The sequence below is a fragment of the Pagrus pagrus genome (genome assembly GCF_965226575.1).
Source record: "Pagrus pagrus genome assembly, chromosome: 2".
NCBI lineage: Eukaryota > Metazoa > Chordata > Actinopteri > Spariformes > Sparidae > Pagrus > Pagrus pagrus.
Window position 1 is genome coordinate 13,469,785 of NC_140186.1, and position 27,235 is coordinate 13,497,019.

General features: G+C 41.4%; 2 protein-coding genes across 2 annotated transcripts in view; one reads left to right on the forward strand and one right to left on the reverse strand.

Moving 5' to 3' along the window:
• fbxo41 (F-box protein 41) overlaps positions 1 to 8,125 on the forward strand; it is a 40,581-nt gene extending 32,456 nt beyond the window's left edge. Inside the window, exons 8-13 of the mRNA XM_084342358.1 lie at positions 103 to 255; positions 439 to 534; positions 660 to 778; positions 1,156 to 1,314; positions 1,530 to 1,645; positions 3,371 to 8,125. Coding sequence (XP_084198484.1) covers positions 103 to 255; positions 439 to 534; positions 660 to 778; positions 1,156 to 1,314; positions 1,530 to 1,645; positions 3,371 to 3,433 — 706 coding nt within the window. The 3' untranslated portion in view covers positions 3,434 to 8,125. The remainder of the gene's footprint in view (positions 1 to 102; positions 256 to 438; positions 535 to 659; positions 779 to 1,155; positions 1,315 to 1,529; positions 1,646 to 3,370) is intronic.
• Positions 8,126 to 10,333: 2,208 nt separating this feature from the next.
• On the reverse strand, positions 10,334 to 26,672 carry smox (spermine oxidase). The gene is made up of 7 exons (XM_084383107.1): positions 26,565 to 26,672; positions 20,047 to 20,281; positions 18,622 to 18,848; positions 15,848 to 16,021; positions 14,694 to 15,426; positions 12,303 to 12,463; positions 10,334 to 10,890 (listed from the first exon to the last, which is right to left on the reverse strand). The coding sequence occupies exons 2-7, from the start codon at positions 20,252 to 20,254 to the stop codon at positions 10,738 to 10,740; spliced, it is 1,656 nt and encodes a 551-aa protein (XP_084239233.1). The 5' UTR covers positions 20,255 to 20,281; positions 26,565 to 26,672; the 3' UTR covers positions 10,334 to 10,737.
• Positions 26,673 to 27,235: the final 563 nt, after the last annotated feature.

The window sequence follows — 27,235 nt, forward strand, 5'->3', positions numbered from 1 at the left end:
GCTACAAATGGTAGAAGTGCTGTGCTGAAGGACAGGAGAATTACTCCCTCTGCTCTGTCTGTCTTTCTTTTTTGTTGACCTTCCGCTGCGTTCTCCTCTAAGTGGCTGTCTGGAGGAAGGTCTGGAGGCGTTGTTAAAGGCCACAGGAAGTAACCTGCTGATACTGAAGATTTCACACTGCCCCAACCTGCTGACTGATCGCTCCCTCTGGCTGGCCAGCTGCTACTGCCGAGCTCTGCAGGCTGTGACCTACAGGTACACCAGTGCACCCAGCAGCTCCCGCATCTCCCAGTCCACTGTTACCTGCACTTATATTCTTCCCCCAGTTACTTTGCTTTCATGCATCCGTAAGACTGCACATTGCTGTGTGCTGCAGACATACAGTGTCGCATGTATGTAAAATAAACACAAACTGTGTGCACATTTGCTGTGCTGCAGGAGTGCCACGGATCCAGTTGGCCAGGAGGTGATCTGGGCCCTTGGAGCAGGTTGTAGAGACATCATCTCCCTACAGGTGGCGCCACTTCACCCATGGTAATATACAGAGAAATATGATGAGTCTCTAATACCTCTGGTTCATGCCAGATATTCTATCTGTTGTGATATCAATGCTGTGCGTTATTAAACGAATGACCTGGGACTGTTTTTGTCTCTTTTAGTCAACAACCTGCTCGTTTCAGTAACCGGTGCCTGCAGACGATTGGAAGATGTTGGCCACACCTCCGCGCTCTTGGTGTGGGTGGGGCTGGATGTGGCATTCAGGGTCTGGCCTCTCTAGGTAAATGTTGCTTTTGTAAAGTGATTTATTTTTTACTGGTATTCATGATAAGACCGTCACATTGCATCCTTATTCATGACTGCAGTCGTATCAGAACATAAACTAGGACTGCACAGATGCTGCATTAAACCAGCATCTTCTTTGTGCCTTCACTGGCCAAAATGTGACTTAAAAGAAAAGTCAAAAAAATAATGAAAACAATGAGTTTCTTGCTTGTAATGAGTAAAGATTTCTGCCAATTAAACAAGTGAAAAACATCTCAAGACAAATGTAACTGTGTCTTTTATTCAGTGTAAATCAATATTTTGAGTAGAAATAAGAGTAAACCCATACTTATCTTCCCCATCTCTACATTTGCTTACCTCCATTCAACCCAGCGAGGAACTGCATGCGCTTGCAGGTGCTTGAGTTGGATCATGTGAGCGAGATCAACCAGGAGGTGGCGGCAGAGGTTTGCAGAGAGGGCTTGAAAGGCCTGGAAATGCTGGTGCTCACATCGACGCCAGTCACTCCCAAAGCCCTGCTCCATTTCAACAGTGAGTTTGAACACTGGCTACAGTAGGCCCACTGTCTGCAATCCTGTTGAGCAGGCTACTCAAACACTTTGGGTTAAGCTATAACTTCTGTTTAGGGTTATTTATAAATCAATTTCCATATACTGTTCATAACTTTAAATACAGATTTCTAATACGAACACACTGTGGACTCCCAGATAATTACTGCTGCCTAAATCCTCCTTTTGCTCATGTAGGTGTTTGCCGCAACCTGAAGTCCATCGTCGTTCAGATCGGTATAGAAGACTACTTTGAGGACCCCAACAGCCCTGAAGCTAGAAAATTATTTGATGAGATGGTGAACAAGCTGCAGGTAACAGCACCTCTCTGTCTCACATTGCACCTCAGTTTGACATACATCTGCTGATTAAACAGACTCGTACACGTGAAAAACTGCGGAAGACTTTTCTTCTGATCTGGCCGAACCTTCAATTTTCAGATGAGCAGATCACACTTGTTGTATTCACATAAACAAATAACATTTCATGTGCATATTTATGCTCCCTACAGGAAGACAGTTATTGTTTTTAGTCACCGCATCAGTTTCCCCTCAGCGCCACTACACACTTATTATTTTACTCCGTAACTACTACTAGGTCTGCTTTCTGTTGAGCGCTCTCTTGTGAATTTTGTTTCTTTTTTTAACACATTTGCCAACAGTTGTTCAGGGGATAAGATGCATCTATTTTTATCACAACTACACTCCGTTTAAACCATGACTCAATGCTTGAAGCCCCAGTGATGGCTGGTTTGTGGATGCGCTGGTGCTCACTCACTCGAGCAGAGGCTCGCTGCGAGAGGCTCGGGTCGTTGTTTCAGCCGACCACACACACAAGCCGAGATATAACTGCTGTGAAATCCCAGGTTTTATTTATGTTTTGTTTTTATGAGTCAGTTTACAGTGTGTTCATCTTGGATGAAACACTCAAGATGGTGGGGTTGCTCACAGCAGTTAGGTAACCTCTCCAAAAGCCACAAACAGCTATGATTTATTTTTATCCCTCCCTATTTAAGTTTGCTGTGAAAAGGCAGCCAACATTTTCCTCTCATGCTTAATCATCCATGTTTTGAAGCAAGTTCTGTAGAGGCGAAGCTTATGAAGCAGGACAGTCATCCTAACCCGCTGCACCTCACTGCTTTACAGGTTTTATAGTTTTCTGTCATGCATCATTCAGTGTACGCATTTCATGTAAATGGAAGAAAACATAAAGGCATGAAGACAACGGGGAAATGGAGTATTTTGACCGCCCACAAATCATAGAGGTTGCCTCTCAGAATAAATGTGTGTTTCTGCGTACCACAGATATGTTGAGACTTTATATTTCTTTATGCTGCAACTCTTACGTTTCTTTCGGTTCAAATTTCAATGTCATGCTGCGACAAAGCTATGATGCGGTTACGTTTAGGCACGAAAAACACACATCATGTATTAGTTTACCTGGTTCTGTCGGCACAAACATGGTTTGACGTCTCCTTATAAATATCCAGTTGTTTCAGGCTTACAGATGTTTCTGTCTCAAACAGTGGCCACTGACTTGGCAGCTGTCTCAAAAATGGAAAATGTACTAAGGTATCATGAAAAATATCCAGCTTTGTTAGCACTTACACAGCTGGAAAATATCCCAACATTCCTTAAAAATATCCAGTGGTTTCCGCCTTGAACACTGGTCTCTCGCTGGGCAGCCGTCCTGAAGACTCGTCAAAAATATCCGCTAACATGGCTTGAAAATGTCCCGACGTTGCGTTACAAATGTGCAGTGGTTTGACGCTTACAAACGTTAAAACGCTGTCCTGAACAGCCGTCTCAGCGAGCTGTCACCCATCAATCATCCCCTCTACCTTCTGACATGAAGTCACCTCATATGCTTGTAATGTGAACTTGATAAGACAGGTATTGTAAAAATGTTTACATGATATGTATAACATGTGTAAATCTTAATGTACTAATGGTGTGTAGATTGTAGAACATTTTATTCTGGCCACTGAGCTGCTTTGAGAAAATGAGATTGTGATATCCCTTCCTGCCTTTTTGTTTCAGGCTCTAAAGAAGAGACCGGGCTTCTCCAAAATCCTCCATGTGAAAGCAGACAGTCTCTGCTAACATCTTTCGAGCGGCTCCTTCAAGCCTGGAGAGGCGCCATCTTGGCTCCAGTCGATCAAAAAGACCCAGCTGTTTTGAACCCACTCCAAGGGGTTCAATACGTCTGCAGCACAGACAGAAACAACAGAAGATCGGCATGATGAACCAGGGCCGAGGCTCAATGTGCATACTCCACTAATACGACCTTCAAACAGAAAAAAAACTCATTCCAGTAAGGCGAACTCAATGTTTCCTTCATGTTGGTTATGACTGAAACCAGTCTGGAGGCTCATTTGGACTTACAATGGCACTATATACCACAAAAAGGGCCTGTCTTTAACTCTGCAGACTCTAATAACCCAACAAAACTGTCAGATCCTCTTTTTCAGTCGTCTTTCGCTTTAACATAAAAACGGATCACGTCGTCGCACAGAGTCAGCTCCCTTTCTTGAAAACGCCTGGAGCCAGGTGACAGCGCTGTATTTAACTGTCTGCATCCACATAATGTTTGACATATACTTGAGACTACCTTCGACACCAACAGCTCGTGGGCGGGAGCACATTATAAAGCATACATACTTTCCGCTGAAGTGCGAGGTTAAGAGTCTCGAGACGGGAGCTTTATGTATGCGTGCGTGCACATTGAATAAATGGGTTTCATCCCGCCTGTCCTGCAGTACTGTGTTTTGGAGCAGGACCACGGACAACTTTCAACACTTCCACCCCGGACAGAAACATGCTGCGCCGGCTCCAGGCACGGAGAGAGCAAGGACGGCGCTCCCTGTACACACACAGACCTTGACAGTCTTCTAGCCACTGCATGGCAACGATGCATTTAGCCTCTTCTACCATCCTCTGCTTCCTCGTGCGATCAGAATCTTGTCACAAACCTGGACTCAGTGTTTCTTCGGTGGTTGTGGATGACCCATAATGCATTTCTCTCAAAAAACTGGTGCCATTTGTAACAGTGTGCGTCCTCATTCCAGTGAGCATTTTCTCCAATGTGCCATTAATGAACGGGAAAGGGACCATGTGAGGCGGATATTTAATGTCTTGAAGTCAAAAAGTAACATTATTGGAATTTGATTTGATTGATAAGGGTGTTGTGTTTAATATGTGACATGGTCACCAGGTGTATACAGGTGTTAGTGTTTATATATCATGTGAGTTTCATACTTCATACTGAACAGTGCCATTCCTATTAATAGCAGCTGAGGCCCTGAATAATCCTGATTTATATTTCTCTGCTGACATCCTCTGGCTCCCTCTGCTGGTTTTTCCAAGCACCTACACAACCAGCGGCCAGCTGGTGTGATATGACACTTTGTACTCGTTGCATCATGGAACATGTGTCACCTTTACAATGTTACGAAACTCAAAGCCGAGGGATCAGGTCTTCAGTATCACCTTCGGATTAGGACTTTGATTTGGTGTTGCTAATGTAGGGAAGGGTATGTTGCAGAGGTTCTCGAGAAGTACAAGTAGCAATACTTACTGTGTGTGCTGCAGGAAACTTAAAGGAGTATTCCAATGTTTTTAAAAATCAAGATCAGTTTATAATTCATAAAGATTACAACTCATTCTGTGAAAACAGTCGTATCAGCTATGATCCTCTGTGACTCTCGATGAGCTCTGTCAAGTCAGAGAAAAACCCATTCATAATGTTATCAGGAAACTACAAATTTATTACACAGAAACCTGCATTTCAGGCTCTTGGTATGTAGTTCGAAAAATGTGTAGAGATGTGTTTACAAGGAATAGAGCATGGCTGCCCAAAGTGGGGCCCGTGGGCCGAAGTCGGTCCTCTACAAGGTTTAATTTGCCCTGCCAGATGTTTTGGGTGAAAAAAACAACAAACATTTAAAAATGATAGTATGTTTATGCTGTTTTGTGAGTTAAAATGCTCTTTGAATATGACAGCAATTTTGCAATCAATTACAGCAAATTTGGATCCTAGAACAATTTTGAATCTTAATACTACAATAGGTATTTGTATGGAAGCCCATTTGAGCCAGTTAAAGATGAAATAAAAAGAGGAAAACTAAGAAAATGAAAAATAATCTCATGAGTCATAACATTCAGATAAAAGCCATGTATACGAGAGTCAAGTCAAAAGTCAAAATTTCAGATAAAAAGTTGAAGTCATGTAGCAAAATTGAAATTAGGAGATTAAAAAATCAATTATGAGATAAAAAAGTTAACATTTATCTCATAATTATGACTTACCATGGCAACTCACCAACGCTTCAAGTTTTCATGAATTTCTTTTCTTTAACTGGCTGAAATTGGCTTCGTTGTGTTTGCTTTTGGCCCGTGTCCCACCATTAAGTTCCAGTTTTGGCCCTCTGAGAGAAAAAGTTTGGGCACCCCCGGCATAGAGGGTCCACATTTGCGGGAAGGGTAGGATCCAGAATTGGCGCAGTTCTCCCCCATCGAGGGACCAAAATTCAGGATTTTTCTGCCTCTGCTGCGTTTTGTAATCAGTCTCGTGCAAGTCCCCAAACATCATGAAGTGCAATACTAGATTACTGTTGAACAGTACCCCTGTTAGACTCTTACAATCACTTTGATTCAAAGAAATCATGCACACCGTTATGAAACGCATCAGGCAGAACATCATGTCTCTTCCAGCGACATGCTTTACCACAGGTCTCTTAACAAGGTGTTCATTTTTACCTGGCACTCTCCATTTGTCACAAGGCAACAAGCCCTGTCTCTTCAACACATCTTAACATCCGAGTGTGCAGCAGAGCGCGCTGACAGTTTCCATGGATGCTGGGCTGGCATTTAAAACTCAAAAACTCACCAATAAGGAGAGCTGCTGTTTTTGCTCTCTGCTTCACAGTCGGAAAACGTTCACGAGGACTTGTGTAGCTGCATATTGTAGTGATGATGTTCCGGGTCAATGTGTGAGATCAGTTGTGGATGTCCATTTCTTCATGATCTTCCAGTACTGATTATTCTTATTATCCTACACTGGTCGGTTTTCATCGAGGGAAATAATGTTAAAAGGTGTAAAAACTTTGCTGACACAATAGAGAAAACACAAAGCACTTGTTGATTTTGAGTTTTAGACAATCCTGCCTTCGCTATCAGCTACTCTGTACATAATGTTTGTATAAAAAAAAGAAAAAAACAGCCACAAAAAAAAGAAAAAAAAGGACCAACATTTGATGTTATATAATATTAAGGTCATACTTCTGAGTGGAAAAAGTTGAAGTTTACAGGTCATTCTGTAGGCGTTTTCTCTCCAAAGTTGAATGAAAGATAAATATAGAGAACTATATTATGTATAACAGTAGTGTTGAAATTGCAGTTGTGTATTAGATACTTTATATTAAATGTGCATCAGAGTCATATAGAGATGGAAATTATTTAAGAAGAGGATAAAGACGATAATTCAGCTATTTATTTCTATAGAAAAAGAGCGATGTGTATAATGTTGGCATGTTTGTGTTCAAGCATCAATCATTAAGTTGCCTTCTTAACTGTTCTGCTACTGTGACGAGAAAATTATTAGATGTTTAAAGAGCTTTGATTGCCTGCAGGTTAATAACGTTTCTCTTTATTTGATCCAGTCTGTTGTTGCACTAGTGAGATAAAAAAAAAAAGATATTTCAGATGTTTATTATAAGAGTGTTGTTTTTAATGTTCAGCTATTTCTCAGTATTTGACAAAATATGATGCACTTTTTTTCCTGAACACTTTTAATCGGCTCTCCGGTCGTCAGTTATCTGTCAGCGGGAAGCCTGCCGGCGTTTTCTGTCGTGGTATGAAACCGACGCACATGTTCGGTTTCGTCGGAAGAAGATCTTGGGGAAAGAAAAAAAAGACAGCGATATCATATGAACTTCTGTGGCTCAACAGACGTACAGTTAGCCTCTTCTCTCTTACAGCGTCTCTCATATCTCATTGGTTGGGAAGTTAAAGATTGAAACTGATTCAACGACATTGAAGTGCTTTTTCGGTTCATTGCCAAATGACCTTATGCTCACCTTTGCATTTGTTACTGTCTTTGTTTTTTTTTGCTTCGCATTATTACTGTAGATTTCATCCTCATACCAACAGTACATTTGCTTTATTGTGAAAATGGACCTGCTGAAGATGTTGCAGAGCCTGTAAGCTCTGAAACTGCAGACTAGAGGTGCCAAGTACGCCAGAATAACTTTTGGCTTACATCTCCATTCTCTGCCTCTCCAAATATAAAGCAGAATAACTTCTAATTTATTTATTTTAATTCAGAAACTGAAACATCACTTATAAACCAGGTGTTTCCTCAATTCATTTCGTTATTTAATATTTTAAATTAAGTCTTATTCCTGCTCTGTTGCAGTAACACCCATGTATATCATACAGTGCAATTAAAAAGCAGTGTCTGAGTGTTCATGTACCTCTCTGTACATATTTTATGTATGAATGATTGTACTCTGCCCATTCATCTGAATAGTAATTTACACATTACCTCAACACTTATCTGGGCAATTAAGTGTGCCGTTTGTCTTTGTACCTTTTCATTTCTTGACTGCCATCAACAGGTATGCCAATCGATCCATGATCTTCATCCATGTTTCTACGACGACACAGTGGATTCTGTTGCTGAAAAAACTTTCCCAAAAAGATGATCAGCCTTCTATAGTGACTGCAATAGATGGAAATGTTTTACTACTCATTTTCACTCATTTGTTGTCATCAATAAAATTGCTTTAAATTGTATTCGCTCGTAGTTTCAGCTGCTTTTTTATTATGAGTTTTAAAAGAACTGTAGGCCATGTTAAATTCATGCCCAAAGCTTTTTCACAGTGAGGTCTGTCTGGTCTGATGTGTCTAGATGGACATGTTGCCGTTAAATTCCTTACATGTGATTTTTCTGAGGAAGTCTCTGCAATCACAACACTATGCTAAGTTGCAAAAAAAAAAAAAAGGCCAAGAACTTTGCTTATTATGTTGCAACTTTATGTTTCTTTAGGTTGAATTTTATCATTTTTGTTGTCACAAAGATATGCTTATGTTCTGGTTAGGTTTAGGCACAAAAGACACTTGTTTGGGGTTTGGAAAAAATACAAACTGGCAACTTCTTGAGGCGGCAGATGATTCGAACAACAGCGGTGTTGTAACGTCACTGCAATGGACCTTTAGTGGCTGTATGTTGTCAATAATACTTTTAATGATAGTAACTATAATGTGACACATGACATTACACTTCACACAAAAATCTACGCCAGCTAAAATGATAAAACATACATTTTAAATGGTCATGTCATTATTTAAAATTAATTCATCCTATTAATTCTGAAATATCAACGCACATCTTGGACATCAAATGTACTCAAAGCTGGAAGTGAAATGAACTAGATGCAATGAAACTGTAATTTAATGTTAGCTAGGAGGTGGTTGAATGCTAACATTAGCTAATGGGTTATGAAAAGTCTTGCTTTCAGTTGCAACCTGGACACTGCAGCAAAACATCTGACCAGAATTCAAGCTTCCCACCCTGAGCATGATGTCAGAGGAAAATGGCCGCCATGTGAATATGGTCCATTTTACTCTGAATGGCACCATCATTTACAAAATGAACATCGTGCTGTATTGAAGAAGAACTGAGAGGTTGCAACCATCAACTCATGAGGAAACTGTTTCCAAAGGTAATACAATAAGTGAGAAGTCAGGTCATTTCCTCATAAGCTAACATACAATCGGACTTCTTTTGAAACCAATGAGGTCGCCCCCTGCTGGCCATTAGGAAGAATGCAGGTTTAAGGCACTTCTGCATCAGCTACACTGTTCAGACCCAGAATCTTCGTCCATATCAATGTTATCTACACTCTGAGAGTCGTTGTACTTACCCTGTGATGGACTTGACATGAGAGGCATGGCATACTCTCATATCTTATTTATCATTGGTCCCTCACAGTAGTGTTGTAGTACTTTTAACTCAGTCTCTTCTCTGTCTCAGACAAAGAGGACTCTGGAATGTATGTTAAGACCAGGGAAGACCACAGCTGCAGGCTCCGCAATGCTTTTTCACCATTTTATCAAGATGCTTCTCATGGTGCACTTATACATACGCATGGATAAAAAAGAGGTGAATGAAGGAGAATTTTTATTTGTCCTCTGTGGGTGTTTTTTTAATATGATTGTGGATCTTTTCGATCGATTTTAGGAGTGCCTATGGTTTGCATGTTTCACATTTATGGTAAGTGTGACGTGGGGATCGCACTGGTCTTGGTCTAGACTCGGTCTCAACTACTCAAAGTCTTGGTCTTGTCTCAGTTTCAATACGCTCTGGTCTTGGCCGTGGCTTTGTCTCAGTTTAGGTGATCTTGACTACAGCACTGCCTCACAGCAGGAGTCTGAGGAGAGGGCGTGAACCGATGCTGTCACATTCAAAGAAAGCTGTGGTGGTGATTTTGTGGTGTTTGTTCATTATTTTGCCACTGGCACATGGTAAAATGTGAAATAATATGTAATATGTGATGATTCCTCTTTAAAACCATTGTGAACAATGAGTAACCACATAACTGTGAAATAAGTTGTTAATAAGTGGGCAGGAAATACAGGATTTCAAAACTAATTCCCTTGTTTTCTGTTGCTAATTAAAACTTTCCCACTTCTTTTCAGCCTCTGATCATGTTTGTCACTGAAGAAGAGGATTAACACTGTTGTCCTACAGAAGTGAGGACTGGGTTGAGGTCTGTTCTCACACCATCTGTCACTTTGGCACAGTATTATGGAGCCTTTTCTTTTCTTTCCATGTGCACTGACTTTCTGCCTTGCTCTCATTGATTTAAATAGACACCAACATGGTGATAGTATGGAAACCTCTCTTGCCTGTGGTTGTACTTTCCCGGAAAATATTCACGAGGAAAGAAGTGGATGCAGAGGAGATGTCGTCCGTGAAAAAAGACCAAACTTGTCTTGTTAGATGATGATAGAATTTTTATTTTGTTAAAACCTTCTCAATTTTTATTAAGTGTTTCCATAATTTTTAAGATAACATAACGTTACGTACAGAAGGCACTTACAAAAACAAGTTAAATTACAGATGTTGTTATCATAAACATTAAATTACTGATTAATTAAAAAAAACATAATGACAGAATGATAAAGACGAGAAATGACAGCACCATTGGCAACTTTTGAACAGTACATCTCAAATAAAATTTAGCATGATTCGAATCTACAATACAATAGAAACAATACTCATTTGTTATCAATGTAATAATGCCCGAGCTATGTTTTTAAGTATAACTTAATCATCAAGATAAAAAGCTTAAATCTCAACAGTTTTGTATTTTATTTTTCACTAGTCAGAGGTTCGTTTTATTTTACATATTAGGCTTTGTGGTTTGAGCTCTGTGCAAGTCCTGGTACATCTCTATTAGACGAGTGGCCTCCCTCTGTCCTGACAGCAAAGCACCATGGGTAGTGGAATAGTATTTTCTGTGGGTGGCCTCTCCAGCAAACAGGACCTGTAGAGGCTGAGGAAGGAGGGGGGGGGCAGAAGAAGAAGATGATATAAGCAAAGACAAAAGGAGAAAAGGAAGCCAGATTCAAAACAAGATCCCTCAATGTCATCCTGACGCACCTTTGGCCTCTCGTACAGTCTTTTCTATTTCAGTCGTTTGTCAGCGCCTTACATGCGGCAGGCTTCGGTAACTTTCCCGAGGGCTCTGACAGGACTTCGGCGGAGGGGTCATGCCGTTCCTTCAGCACTGTCAAGTGAGCACACGAACCCCTCCGCCCCCCCACCCCCCTCCGCCCCGGACGAATCAGGTTTCATGGGCTAGACTTCTGGCGAGGAATCGACCTTCATAACCTCCCCTGACACCAGCTGTATTTGCTCTGCATGTGCTGCGATGTGACATGCTAGTGATGACACCGCCGCATTAGCCAGATGCTCTCAAGAGTGCGAGCAAGGGATTGTAAACAACCAAGTGTGCAGTCAGTGAAAACACCGCTGCAGAGGGGAGTCGTGTCTTAAGCTTTGCTACAGCATTCAGATTGAATACTGCGGTGACACTGGCATATTTATACAATACATAAATGTTTATTTCCTTACAATAACTGTGTTTATAGATAAACTACACAGTATTTATTAACTATTTACAACGTTTAATAAACACCAGTTCCTCTATCATAAACAGTTGCTTAAATGGTTAATAATTAGGATTAACTTCAGTGTTTCCAAGTTGCATTATCGTTGGTGCCACTGTTGCAAAGACATCTGGATTGTTTAAGTTTTCCTCAGAGTCGCAAATAACAACAACACAGGACAAAACGTGAGTTTATTCAGTCAGCTAGTCTGTAAGAGAAATGGATTAGTTAACCTTCCTTTTCCCGGGAGGTTTCTTGCTTTGTGGCAGACCAAATTGTTTAGTGATAGCGAGGTTTATAGAGAGAAAACTTGTCTGTTGCCAGTTTAGCTTTAAATCTACCATTTATCAATGACTGTCATTATCAAGTGCTACCAAGAATTATTTTTAAAATATTAAAGTAGCATAACACTTTGTTCAACAGGGTCCTTATCGTCCCATAATTTCCCATAACTGATCTGTCACTGTAAATTCAGATTTCAACTTTTTTCTTTTTTTTTGTAACAAGGACACATAAATGACGATGATACGGGTTAAAAATGCAGATGTGCGTGGAGAAGTTTAGGCATGGAAGTATTCGAGTCATTAACTGTGTTTACATGCGCACGAGGATCCTGCTTTTGAGTATATTTGGGACACGGCGTTTACATGGATGGTTATTCATGTCTCTGTTTACATGATCATTACAGTGTCCACTTTGAGATTTTGAGATTTTGACCTTTTAGTCAGTACACTGCCGGTCAGCTGAACGTACATAAATGAGAATTTTGTCAAACCCCCCGTGTGTGTTGTCTTACCGAAGCCTTGGTGCTGTTGGCATAGGGCAGCGGCATGGCCAGCCTCTCGCAGTCCTCGCCGCTGGATCCGACCCTGGTGAAGGAGTAGGAGCCTCGGATGAAAGGGTTACTGCCCCACGATGAGCGCAGGACACGCCAGGGCTTTGGAATGTCAGGGTTCCCTGTGGACAGACAGACGGACGGACGAGGGTGAGTCAAGACGGATAGCGGAGAGACAAACGGGACATTACAGAAGCAAACCAGGCTGTAAGTCGAGGCCTTTCACTGGGACGTCCAGTCTGCCAGCACTAATCAACTCGTGACCTTTTGCGAGCAGCGAGTCTATATGTAATTAAGCAACAGCTGAGGGGATTAAAGCATGTTGACCTAAATGAGCAACGTGTGTGAATGTGTGGGGGTGTAGTTTCTGTGTGTGATTTGCAGACTGTATCTATAGGAAGCCCGCTGACCTCATCATGAAGTGACAGTCACTGTTTCTGCACCCACTCTGTGACCTATTTCTGAGGCAATCACTTTACTGAGTAATAATCTGAGCCTTTTCTATCAGCACATCCCTGATCTGCCGGCTGCCAGATGACAAATAGTGAGTCAACCTATATTCATGTCCTGTGCCCTGTTACAATCAATGGTGCAATCACCTTGAAACGGCTCTGTTTTCTTTTGGCTACACCAAAAAATCCTTCTCTTGAGCAGGAAGTGGTGTGTGTCAGATAACTAACAGCAGCAACACTGGATTGAAAACACAGAACCTGTGCTGTGTGTGTTTGTATCACAAGACAAAGGGGGATTGATGAGATGTCAGTTCAAGTAAAGGCCTCTTCACCTGATCTAACAGGTCGATCCTTCTACTCAAGTGTTTTGTTCTTTTGTGGTATTAACACCAAACCAGTTAGCTGCTGCTCACTTAACACAAAACCAGCACCTGAGTCATTTAGCAGATATTTTTCTGATGAAGAAAGTTACTGACGTCACAACTGACCCAATCCGAGTCATGGATTTTGTGAGTCACTGAGCTGACAGTCTCAGCCTTCCAAGGCTATCATGTTAGTTCTAGATTACTGAGTGTTTGCATGAGCTTTACCAGAAGAGTTATTAAAGCAGTGGGATCTTTTACAAAAATAACTCGTCATTGTGAGAAGTTCTTTGGCTGGATAATGTCACTGTTTGGGTTTTTTGCTTTGTTGGTTTCCTGTTTTATTTTGTAGTTATATCCTCGTGTGTACTTCCTCACTTTGTCCGGTTTCACACACTTTTTGTTGCCAACCGTGTGTTTCATTAGTTAACCAGTGCCTGTGTATTCAGGCCTGTGTCCCCCTGTCTCTTTGATGGCTCCTCTGTTTTGAGCCTCTGTCTTCCTGGTCCTGTCTTACCATCAGGTTTTCCTGCATTTGCTTCCTGATTCCTCGTGTTACATTTTGTTCTTTGCTCTTGGATTACTCCTGTTTTGTTGTGTGCCTTTTGTCTGCCATTGTCGCTCGTATTTTGGATTTTTGGACAGTTTTCGTCAAAGCTCGCTTTTTGTTTTCAGGCAGCCTGGTTTTCAAGCGTCTGCGTTTGGTTCACTTTGTGTTAAACCTGACAGATAATGATTTTAAATAAACCAGTCAGAGTATCTAAAAGTGTAGATAAATGCAGCTCAGTCACCAGAACACAATTTCTACAATTCGCGACTTCTCAGCCAGTGACCACAATTCAAGTGTGCATTTCGACACGACTGGATATTTTTAAAGGAGGCCTCAGGACAATTTCCAGCCGTGTTTGTGGCGACAAAATACTGGTGTTTTTAAGGCCCATACCATTTGTGGCAAAAGCAGATATTTTAAGCCAAAAATGTGTTTCTTCCTTAACCTAACCACAATGAATGTGCATTGCAGCCCAGGGGTGGAAATAACGAATTACATCTACTCAAATTACTGTAATTAAGTACCCTGACATATGGACAAAACACAAAACAGTTCAGCAGGCGCAGGCTTGGAGGCTTGACAACGACCACTCAGCAGGACAGAAGAGGAGTTGGGAGTAATTTAGACCGAAGATTTTTGATTGAATGCCTGCTATTGATCGAGCATTGAACAATCAACGGGTAAAAAGTAACTAATACTTTTTGTAGCGTTTGAGAAGAACACTTTGTTCTTTTACCTCGTTATTATTTTAATAGTAGTAACGGTAATTTAACTTGTATTTGAGTAATATTTCAGTAATGTAACTGTACTCAGACTTGAGATTTTCAGTACTCTTTCCAAGACTTTTGCTGACATTTATTCTGGCGATTTAGAGCATGAGATCATCTTCATCTTTCTAGAGAACCCACACAAGCCTCTGTGGTGTGAACACAATGTATTCTGTGTAACATTTGCCCACAATGCTCAGCTCTTATGTGCATGTCCTGACCTGTAAAGCGCCTCAGCAGCTCAGTGCAGGTCTCAGCCACTGTTTCATCATCGCAGCGCTCCATGTACAGCGCCTCCTGCCCACAGATCCAGCCACTCAGCATGTAGCCGTAGCGCTCGGGCGGGTAGAGGACGTCGAAGCTGCAGATCTTCTTGTACCACAGCTCCTCAGGGTAAGCCAGCTGTTCTAGCTGAGCCTCATCCTCCCACACGAACTGGATGCTGTTGCACTCTGGGCTCCAGAAGGGCTCCTCGAACTCTAGGAATATCTTATCGGTGGTGCTGATGCCCAGCTTCTCGATGGCGAGCACTTTGTCCTCAGGCAGAGACGGGGAGAACATGGCCTCGTGGTTCCCCTTCAGGACGCCCAGAGACGCTGTGATGATCACGTGGTCGGCTGCGATCCACTCCTCGTCCTGGCACTCCACGTAAATGGGATGACCGAGGATGAGAGGGTCGTCGTGAGGTTGGCAGCTGTGGTTGTTCTCGTTGTGGTTGGAGTCGCTGCTCTTGGCGATCACCTCCCGATGCTGGGCTGAGTAGTTCCAGTGGATGCAGCGGACCGGTTTGCTAAGGCAGATGGTGCGGGAGGGGATGTCCTGGGCCAGGAGCTGCACGATCTTCATGAAACCTTCAGGAATGACGTAATGTGCACCAGGGATCTCTGTCCACTCACCAAACTCACTCAGAGACACCTCATCCATACTGGGAGAGCTGCTTTCACAACTCTCCACCTGAAACATGAGAACATTTCAACACAGAGTCAGTTGTGTTCTTACCATATATCTCCACAGCATCAGTCTGACTGAACATGTTTCAACATGCTGGGAACACATATGCTTCATTGAGATAACACCTGCTCGGTCAGTTATCGAAAAGCAAAAATATGTTCCTGTTTCTGCCTCATTAAATGTGAGCCAGCATGGTCGAGGTTACCTGGTGGCTACTGTGTCTTCACGGCTACATTTGCACAACATGTTTCCTGTGTTAGTAGGTGGGCGGGAGCGTATGGCGGAGCACTAATAAAGCACTCACGTAGATGTACTGAACGTCTGTTTAATGTTTGTTTATAGGGAAAATTAAAAGAGAATCCGAGGAGGTGATACAATGTTGGTCAATTACAGGTAGACATGGATATTATGAACACACACACACCTTGAGGTATTGTTGAAGCATGGACAGTTTGAGCTTCTTGGTGCTCTCAGAATCATCGGGATCCATCGTGATCTTCTTGCGCACCACGTCTCGCGTAAACACGCCGACGCTGTTCTGGCTCTCGGCGCAAACTGGCTTCCCATTCTGGAAGAACTCCTGAGTCAGCTCGTACACCTGCAGGTGGACGATGAGTGAAAGGTCAGAGATGGAGGGTATTTAGGAGGAAGAGGAATGAGGAAGGATGTAAAGAAAGCAGAGGAGGGCGCTCACTCGTCTCAAAGGGTAGGGCGATGGAGAAACACCACAGGCTGCACAAATCAAAGTACATTAAAAAGAAATGTTGCCAGACTGGAAATGTTGCAACAAGATGCAACTTGAATACTTTGTTCTGTTTCAGTAACTTGACTGTGGTTACTGTTAATTAAGTTTGACTTAAAAGGGACTCTTTGCAACTTCAAAGGGGCTCTATATAGCAATTAACATGTATTCATCACTGTTTTTATTGGCCATATGTGAGTGGATTGTAACATAACGTGAAAAATTGCCGTTGCCTATACGAGCCTGTGGACAATTTGTTTATGTGGTTTAATGCTGCTGGTCTGTGGATTGCTTGGGGAAGGAGTCAGGTCGGATTTGGCGGGACAGCCCAAAAGATGTGATGCACGTTTTTGACTGCCTCGCCTCGTAGCTAACGTTAAGTTTACAAATGGCGTTCGCTGACATAAACTAACAACCGGCTTTAAGCACAAAACAGAGGCTCCACAGAGTCCCTGTATCTCAAAACTTACAACATGCACAACACTACTGTAAGTGATAAATGCTGCTGAAGACAACCCTTGATAATGAAACAAAACTTTGATATAATTCTTGATGATTTTGAAGTTTTTTGATACATTAATGAAACATTTAGTAGTTTTAGTGATTTCATGGGTCAGAAAACTGACATATAACAATGTTTATCATCAATTAATCATTAAAATTGTTTATTTTTTATTTCTAAATGTCTTAATTTTCCCTTAATTCGGGTCATAAGATGTGGATTTCATAGTGACAGTAAACTGTATTTACTGGCTCCTGACAGCATTTTTTTCTATTATTCTCTGACATTTTATTGATCAAATGATTGATTTAAAATTAGATAAATTAAAAAGGATCAATAGTAAAGTAAAGTAACTGCACATAAAATAATGCTCCTACTCAGGTAGAGAGGAGCTTAATCAGCTGCAGTGACAGTCGTGGTTCTGGAGAAAGAAGGTGACAATAAGGAGTGGAGCTCAGAGTACAATGACTCACATACTGTATATGATGATGACCGTGAAGATCATCATGTGAAAGGAAGACATCACTCTGCATTGTGTCATTCAGGGCTGAATGACATCACAGGGAGTGATGAAGGTGTGGTGACCCTGAAGCATGGCCTTTTTGATTTCTCTTTTATTACATAAGCTACTGAAAAACACACACTGGAGATGGCAGCTTGGTGTCTTTGCACGTCTAGTCAAGTCCATTTTATTTATAAAACCCACAGTAGCAAACTTGTCTGAGCTAGCTTCACAACATACAAAGAGAGCACGATGAAGACAATAGCTGACAGAAAACCGGAGGAAGATGACTGACATGGCTGCCGAATGTACCAGAGGCGAGAATATCTCTGAAGCTACCTCTGTGTCTCTGAAGGGGTTTGGCGTATCAAGAATATTTGTCAAAAGGAGACAGCATGTGTACCGAGGTTACACAGAAAACACAGATGTACAAGGGTTAATGAGAACAAAACGTGTTCTATACCTTCCCTCTGTAACTGCTTTTCCAGACGTGACCTACTTACAGTGAAATAGTCGTGCTCTAACAGGAGCTGCTACTGGGCAGAGAGCAGGGAACAGGATGAGGGAAAATGGCTAATCTATTAAATTCAGCATGGTTTGTTGGATTTTATCTCAAGATGGCTGAAGATATATTTAATAATGTTGCCATTGATGTTTTGTGCCTTTTAACATTGTCATGGTCCTGAGTTTTGGTTTATTTCCTGTTTTATGTCGAAAGCCTCTCCTCATGTGTCTCATTTTACTTTACACTTCCTGTCTTTGTCTTTTTCCTGCCTGCTTTCTGTGCTCACCTGTGTTTCATTTGTTAATTAGCCTCTCTGTATTTAAGTCTGTGTTTTTCTTTCACTCTTTCTTGGTTTGTCCTCAAATTTCTATTTTCACCATTATATAAAGCTGAAATACTTTAAATATCTTTGTGCATCATTTGATATGCATTTCCCCAAGTTCAGTCCACTGTATTCAAAATGTTGGGATCTCAACTACAATTTGAATTACAGTTTTATAGATATGAACACTTGTTGGCTGCAAAAGCATTCGTTTTTACCACTGGTAACTATGGCTATGTGACATATCTTACATATTTTAAAGAAACATACGTCTTTTCCAATCAATTTGGACTCTCAGGGGTTCCACAGACTTAGATTAGTTATGGCGAACTGTCTGGAGCAATTTAATGCTTTTTTTCAGTTGTTTTTTTGCATTTTTAAACAAGTCTCCATCTACTTCAGTTGTTTAGTGGCTGTGAAGCTCCAGAAATGTTTTATGGAGCACAAAACATCAACCAACTATCCATCAGCATTGGGGTGAGTAGATAATGACTGCATTTTCATTTTTGGATGAACTGTTCCTTTAATGTTCTGCAGGCTGAACAGTTAGTCCATGTACACATTCATTTGTGCACATAAGCATGAATTCACATGTGTACCTGTGCGCATATGTGGCCCCCCTCACCTCGTTGTACAGGTCACTGAACTCCTCCACCAGGTCCTTGGGGATCCTCTTCCCGGCGTTGGTCTGGTAATGAGCCACACCATTCTTGGCGTACAGGCTGATGCGTCCCACGCTCCTCTCCTCGTCCGTGGTGTCCTCCAGCAGCCCATTGTCCTCCGCCAGGTGGTACACTGGGTTCCCATTGGCACCATGAATCCAGGTGGCTCCAAGCTCCAAAGTTGCTGTTCCTACAAAAAAAACCACACACGGATTACTATGAATTTGGAAAAAATTATCTCTTTCAAATCAACATCTCCTGAATTAAACTTTATATCACTCTGCTTTTGTAAAGGCACATTCACACTTGAGTGTTAGATAACTGGACAGTTCAAGAGGGGGTCAACTCTATTAACACACTGCACCCTGAGGCCCACTGGACTACCATTAATTAAATATTCTTCCTGAGGATGATGCCATCACACACTATATGTTTTGTACAGCCGTTTATATAATAAAAACAGGCCACTGCAAAGACAGAATTGGCAGAAATGCATCTATGATTATGTAACGTCTAAGCGCATAAACACGCATTTATATAACAGATGCAGTTATTTGTGTGCATGACATATGGCTTTACATTTAACAGCGCAGTATGAGTGTGTTTCTACATGTGACCTCTTTTATGGTCATATGGTTTAAGCACCATGAGCAGATGCTGTTTCATGCTCCTTTGTGCTTGCCAGCTGAAAGAATTCACATAATGGAAATCACCAGCATTCAACTTTCGTCGACCCGCAGTTCAGTCGACTTTGTTGGGAAAATCTACCAGCGTCGCTCAAGCATATCGACTGAACAAACTCTGTTATTTCCCTTGGAGCCAGACATGCATCCAATCCAAGTGTATTAATTCAGCTTATTTAGGGGAACAAAGCTGATGGAGCGATTGTATGGCTGGCTGATTGGACCGTTTTCTAAAAGACGTACTGTACTTAAATATTAAAGATAAAACTAAATGTGTAACTTCAACTTGTATCAATAGGTCACTGATATGCTGCAACAGTCATGTTGTTTAGGGAGTGACTGGTAATCAACCTATTCACTTGTTTTGATGTGAGCATATATTGCTAAAATATTGCTTCAAAACTTAAGTTTTAGGCATTAAGATATTGGTTGGAGAGGAGAGGTAAAGTCTATAACAAACCATGAAATTGCGATATGTCAAGAAGAAAAAAGAAATCAGAGGTAAGTTAATCCTCCGTGTAGTTCTGTGTTCTGTGAATGTGTTTTAACAGTTCACGATTCAGCCTGCATGTGAATTAATGCATTTCACTCAGGGTTTATACTGTAGCTGTCTATTTCTTTGCACTTACACTGTTAAGGCGTCATAAAGAAGTTTAACACAAAGTTTAAGGTAACAACAAGTAAACAAAGGGCACATCTTCTCACCGTGCTGAACACTTTGAACTCTCCCGCCGACGTGGTCTGATGCCTCTAGGACAGTGACATCCGTGAAGCCGTTTTTCAGTAATGTCCTAGTCGCAGCAAGGCCGGCCAAGCCAGCGCCGATCACTACTATTCGAGGCTGCCGATGTGTGCGTAGGCCGCTACTAAGAGGATCATCAGTGCTGTCTGAGGAAATTTCACAACTTTGCATGCCGTCCAAGCTCCTCTTCGATTAAGTCTGAGGACAAAGGAAAGAAAAGGACCCGTTAGTTAGATGCCCATGTTAGCAGAAGACAATACTGAGTGAAAGAGAGGTTTTTGAGTTGTCTATGAATGACACATAACCCTGAAATACCTTGAAAATGATGATGTAGCTAACTCATGACTGCAAATACTGCTGAGTTGGGTGACATTTGGTATGTGTTACCTTCTGTGCACTCCTGTATCATATCCCCGCTGGTTATTTTTGAAGCACTGTTTGGTTGGTAAATGTTGTCCACATTTAAGCGATAACCAAAGTCAATATAAAGGATTTTTTGAAACATCACAGAAAAACTATGGAGCACCTGAAGTCCTGATAGACTCTTCTTTATCTTTAAGTCTCATGCCTCACAAGACATGGATCTTATCTGCACGAGGTCCTATCTCGCCAAAGTGAACCCGGTGTACCTCCTGACATGTAATAAATAATCTACACGATAACACTTTGTGTAAGCATGATATTAGATTAATCTTGTCAGCACAAAAAATTATCTTTTGCTCACAAGGTATCAACCTTGTGAGCAAAAGATAATATGTTGTGCAAACAGGTTATTAACCTGTTCACACATGACAATAAAATATGTATGCTGTAAAAATGATGACGATGAGTTGGAAGACTGCACTGTGCAGAGTTCAGGTCATTAAAGAAACATAATCAGCATACAATTGGCATTGTGTGAGAGTTAAAACTCATCCGAGACAACTGTGATAAAGTTGATGTTACTAAGTTGGGTAAACTAGATATTTTAGGTAGACTCAACTGTAGATGAAGTACTTTGAGCATCAGAATTCCTGACTTGTCAACTCAAATTCAGTCAACTTAAAACATTTAAAGCAGCCTGCACACAAACATTTATTAAGTTAAAACAACTTTTTTTTTTTTTACAGTGTAATTTCACTGAAAATATATAAGCCGTTGCAGTGAGATCTGTGGATTATCCAGAGAGTCGAAAAGACAAAACACATTGTGGAAAGACACAATACTGTCAATGTTTAAATCTAATATTTCAGTGCTGTGAGGCCCCTTACCTCCACTGTGGAGGCAGAAATCTTAGAGACGTATCTCAAAACTTGGCATTACTAGATACCATTTTGTTATATGAACCGATCCTTTAAAGAAAAAAAAAAAAGATAAATGCAGCCTCAATTTTGGCACAGATAATTTGGCCTCTTTGGAGCTCTTGTTTCTCATTAAGTGCTTACTACACAGAAGCCTTTTACAGCCGATACGTTATCAGCATTCACCCGAATATGACCTACATTTACAGCTGTATTTGTAACAGATTAACTTAATTAAGAATCTTTCTACATGACAGGATTTCATTATGCTGTCTACCTGCTGTTGGGTAACCTTTTGTCCGACACTGTTTAGTGAGCTCAAATCAGAAGTCCTGACACAACCTTGATATTTCTGTCACAAAAATAGACAATATATACAATCAAAAACTAGATTTCTCTAAAAAATTATGCTAAAATTGTTCAGGGACACTGACATTCAGAGTGAAGAATAATACAAAACACAAGCAACCTTGTTATTCCAGTACACAAAGCAGCTTGCTGTGAATGTATGGACAGCTGTGTGCGAGAATAACACAGTGGGAGTCTATTCAGAAGACACCCCTGTTAACCCAACAGAGAGATTTACAAAGGACAGTAACGGTAAGTGGCAGTAAGTGTTATCTGAGCGCTTTAAATATGAATTGGGTCTGTTTTTTCTAGGTCTGACATGTAGGAGAAACAATATCAAGTTCTCCAAGGCCCTGTTACACAACACACACATGCACACACACACATACATACACATACTCCCTGCGTTGTTCCCACAGCAACACTGGACACAGGATAGTACATATGGTGTAGAAAATACACACTGAGTTTCCCTCAGCGGATCTGAATACCTAACTCGAACTAGTGTGACGCCATGTTCATCTGTTCATCTTAAAGGAGACATTTTATGCTCATTTCCTGGTTCATAATTTTATTTTGGGTTACTACTCAAATGGGTTTATATGCTTTATACTATGAGTTTTCTCATAGTGGGCAGCGGCACTGTGCCCCTCCTCCTGCTCTGATTGGTCAGCTCATACACGCCTGAGTCAGCTTCCAATTAACTTCACTTCGACCGTGAATATAGGCATACATTTTTTAAATATGTGACATGGTGACGTAGGGGGATGTCGAAAAGCCACAGATTTAAAGGCGGGGCTACTGACGAGGCATTTCATGTGCAGTGTTTTCCGTGGGAGAGAGGAGCTCTTGTTGGCGTGAACTTTGGACTTTGTAAAGTAACACACTGAAGGAAAGTTAAAAAAAAAATAAAAAAGCCTCCTTTAAATTATATGAGGTCCTCTGATTGGCAAGAACTCTACAAATCAAAGCACTGGGATTACAGATTACTGTGACCCAAGAGAGGCTATCATCACTTTCTTTGAACCTTGACTCAACTTTTGAGAAACTGTGTTGTAAGCAAGTTGTCGGTCTTGACAACTCGGCTGGATGAGTCACATGATCAACAAGAGCTGACAAAGAGGAAGCAATCAGCCAACTCTGCAAGAAAAGATGCTTATGGATGACATATGTTGAAGTAAGAACGAAACTGTGGTGTCAATCTAAAGAGGACATATGCAGGGATTTCTGTAAAGCTCTATAGGTTCCTGTTTCATACTGACCTCCTACACAGATGTTGATTACAGCTGCTGATCTGGACGGGTCAACACGCAACATCTGACTTCATGACCCTCGTCCTGAATGTGGGTCGGCTTGGCACAGATTAATTGAACAGGCGTTTCTATTAGAAGCGTTCTTATGAATCCTAATTTTTCAGGAAACAAAATCTGTCTGCTGTCTGAGATGCTGTTTGTAATGGAGTTTCCATCATCTCATTTCCAAGAGTTTTAGTCCACTGACCCATATTGCGAAATCGACTCCCAAGACTTCCCAGCACATCACTGCTAAACCACAGACTTACACTCAATTACATCGTTGTACGTGCCAAATGAAGCCTAGTTTCAGTTTCAGTTCTGTCTTCCTCTGAAACTAATCTCAGCCACGAATGCTTTGCATTAAATCTCTGCAGTGAGGAGGATGTTAATCATCAGCTGGGTTTCCAGAATCTGACCTCAAAAGTCGATGCAACACCAACAATGAATGAATAGACTCATTCTTGGGCGTCAAAGAAAAGTACAGGGTGATGTAAGGTGATGTTGGTTCAACCTGTTTTTGTGTATTTTTGTAACAACAATATTAATAGAGGAATGACTTTATATTTTCTAAATTTGACATCACACAGTCAAGCCTTTCTGTCCCTTGTACATCTGAGTGTATGAATAATAATGGTTTTATAACCTCAGTCATGTGAAGTTATATAGTTGCTATAGGGTACAAAATGCAGATATATGAAAATGTTCCCCAGGGACCAGCTCTCTCTTTATTTATTCATTTATTTATCATGTAGCTTTAAAGATTCAGTTTTCACTCAGAATGTATGTCTTAATGTTGGGCTTGGCCTATAAAATGAAGCTTGTTTCATTCAAAAGTCCACCTGTTTCGATTATGATTTTAAAACTAACGACGGATCTAATTCAGAGGCAGCGCCCGATGACTTCACCCTCTGGCCTCTCTGACAGATTGTGCATCACTCCCGTGGTTGCTTGTAATTGCACGGCTGGTAAATACACTCGCCACATGCCACCACTCTGCGCTTTCCACCACCACCACCGCAGATTAATGTGTGGGCTGGCCTTGGGTAGATAGACGGATCAGGGTGGGGAGGATGAGGAGGGAGGGAGGGGGCTACCACTGACCTAGAAATGGCAGTACAGTGTGTCTGCTGGTGGCCTTTTCAGGAGCAGGACCGGCCTTGAGCGGGAATATCTGACATTACTGCGTCATGTCTCGGTGTTGCTCTTTCCAGCTGTTTCCACACTCACATCTGCATTTCCTGTATCAGTCCCATGTGAGTATCAGCATAGGGTCAAACATTTCTACATCGTAAGAAAAAAAAAATTCCAGTGGAGCCTCAGGGCTTCGTGCCGAGGGCCAGACATTCCACACTTCTTTCCCAGCTCTACTTTTCCCAAGCTGGGATGATGGAGTGGAGACACCACCACCACCAACACCACCACCACCACCACACACGCTCCACTGCCGTGCTACTGTACACCACACTGGTTGTTTCCTCAGCGCAGATAAAGAGTTCCCTGACACTATTGCAGTATTCCCAAAGACACACACAAGTGACAGAGACTCAGAGAAAAGGCTCAACATGTTTAATAAAAAGCACACGACGATGGCAGGCAAATTATCAAGAGAGTGACGATGATAGTATTATCATAGTATTTTAAAGTATTTTAAAGGTGACACATAATGCTTTACATTTTTTTTCTTTGTCTTCTTTGGTTCTTGTGGATGTAAAAGGTCTTGAAAGTTAAAAAGCCCAAAGTCCGCGCCAACGGGAGCTCCTCTCCCCTCACAGAAATGTCTCGTCAGTAGCTGTGACTATAATTCTGTCACTTCTTGACATCACACTGTCACCGTGTCAACATTTGTATCATTTATGTCTATTTTCACGGCAGTAAGGAAGTTAACTGGAAGCTGGAAACACGACAGAGCCGTCAGGAAACACGATGAGTGGCGCTGACTCAGGCGTGTGTGAGCTGACCAATCAGAGGAGAGGAGCTGCGTGTTTTCAGGTTTTCAGCTCGAAAAAACTCTTGTGTTTTCGATCACTAAAGCATTTAAACATAAAAATGAGCATAATATCTCTCTTAAGTGATCCAATAAAATACAAAATGATTTTAAGAAATAAATCGGAATTCGACTTTGTTTGTTTTCGTAATACCGTCGTGTGACGTGGCTCGTTGTGACGTGCGACATTAGATGCGATGCGCCGTCTCTTTTGCAGTCAGTGCTTCAGCTAGTATCCGTATTTCAGTTTCATGTGTACGCCTACACTAAACGGTTTAAAAGGGTATGTGGAGAGTGACAGACTAACAGCATAAGATAACATAAGAGAAGGTCCTCGAGGGTAGGAATATACAAAGAGAATACATAATAGTACTCAGATAAAATAGAAATGAAATGCTATATACAGTAGATGGATATGTGTGTATATACCTGTGCAATGTTGTGTTAATGTGGAAAAATGTCCCGAGAAAGGAGGCCTACACAAGTGACATTTTCCCCTTTAGGCAAACTTTAACTTCGTGGTCGCGCTGATTTGTGAAAGACAAACACCCTGCGGTGAGTCTGTGGTGAGAAACTACTAACTGTTGTCTTTTGTTACTGAATACCTAACACACCACACAAAATGTTGGACCGTGTGTTGTCAGGTCAGCTGCACCTTTGATTATTATCAATTAATTAATCATTCACCAATGCTTTATAGATTCATTATGAGTGAGGTTGTAGGAAAAAAATGTGGTTGCACTAACATCTATTTCCAATAAACAATTTGTTCACTTGCAGGCTTTTCCGGCTGTGAGGACCCTCTGACACAGAAAGGGTTAGCCCCAGTTTAAAGATTTCTTTCCTGACCTAACCTGACCTGTTTTATACATGTCAGCTTGCTCGAAAGCGGTGCCAAAATGTGAATAATGAAAGAAAAGAAAGCTCTGATCAGAGCAGAGATATATGACTGGAGACAGAGAAGGAAAAAAAAAAAAGAAAAAGAAAAAAGAAGTGTTTGATGTCCTCTGTGTCATCCTATAATAACACGCTGCCTGGCTCTATATGAAGAGCGTTTGCTGCCACGTATAAGCTGCGATGCCAAAGTGGCAGCAGTTTGAATCAAAGCGGACAACTTTAAACTGAGAGACTCTGAACCCGGCGATTATCTGTGATAACACAACAACAACAACTACACGCATTTAAACAAATCATCAAATCAAGCGAAAATCAGAAATCCACCTTGTTCCAGACATAACAGCTGGTCCCGTTACACACACACACGCACACACACAGCGACCTACAATAACGCATCCGTGTCACTAACATTTGATGAGCAGTACACAGGTTGTTTTTCGTGCGGCGTTTTCCCGTCTTATCAACACAAACTGTGCTGACATTTAGTTGAACGCGTCTCCGGTCGCTCTCAGCGCTGATAACTACACTGAGCCAGCTTTTCCCTCACTGTTCCCAAGCGATGAGCGCACTGACACAGCCTGGTCAACATTTACGAGCGCGGCTCTCACCATCACCGTGTGTCTCCTATAATATCCCCCCTCTGAAATGTGCGTTGTTGCGGTGTTTGTCTGGTTTACCTGACTCTCCTGCTCTTCAGCTTTAAATCCTCTGAGTGCTCCGCTCTCCTTTGTGCCGATTTTCCCTCAGACCCGGCTCCGCTTTGTATTTATGCCTGGAAACCAGAAGCAGCCAGTTTTCCCGTGGCCGCTGCCTCCTCATTAATTAAACATGAGCAGTGATGACGCCACAAGACCAGCCCTCCTCTGAGTAAGCCCGCAGTCACACTGCTGCCGCGTTATACACACACACACACACACACACACACACACACACACACACACACACACACACACTGTATCTAAAAATTATATATTTTGTGATTTCATATTTCATTTGATGTAAATATTGATAATATCCTTATCGTGTCACACATAAATCTGAACACACTGTATCTTTCATGTGTCCAGGCCAGTGGTGGAAAGTAACTAAGTACATTTACTGTAGCAGCACTGTACTTGAATATTTCCTGTATATGCTATGGTATAGCTACTTTATTCCACTGCATGTATTTGATAGTTCATTCACTTGTTAATTTATAGATAGATAGATAGATAGATAGATAGATAGATAGACAGACAGACAGATAGATAGATAGATAGATAGATAGATAGATAGACAGACAGACAGATAGATAGATAGATAGATAGATAGATAGATACTTTATTGATCCCAAGGGAAAGTTAGACAT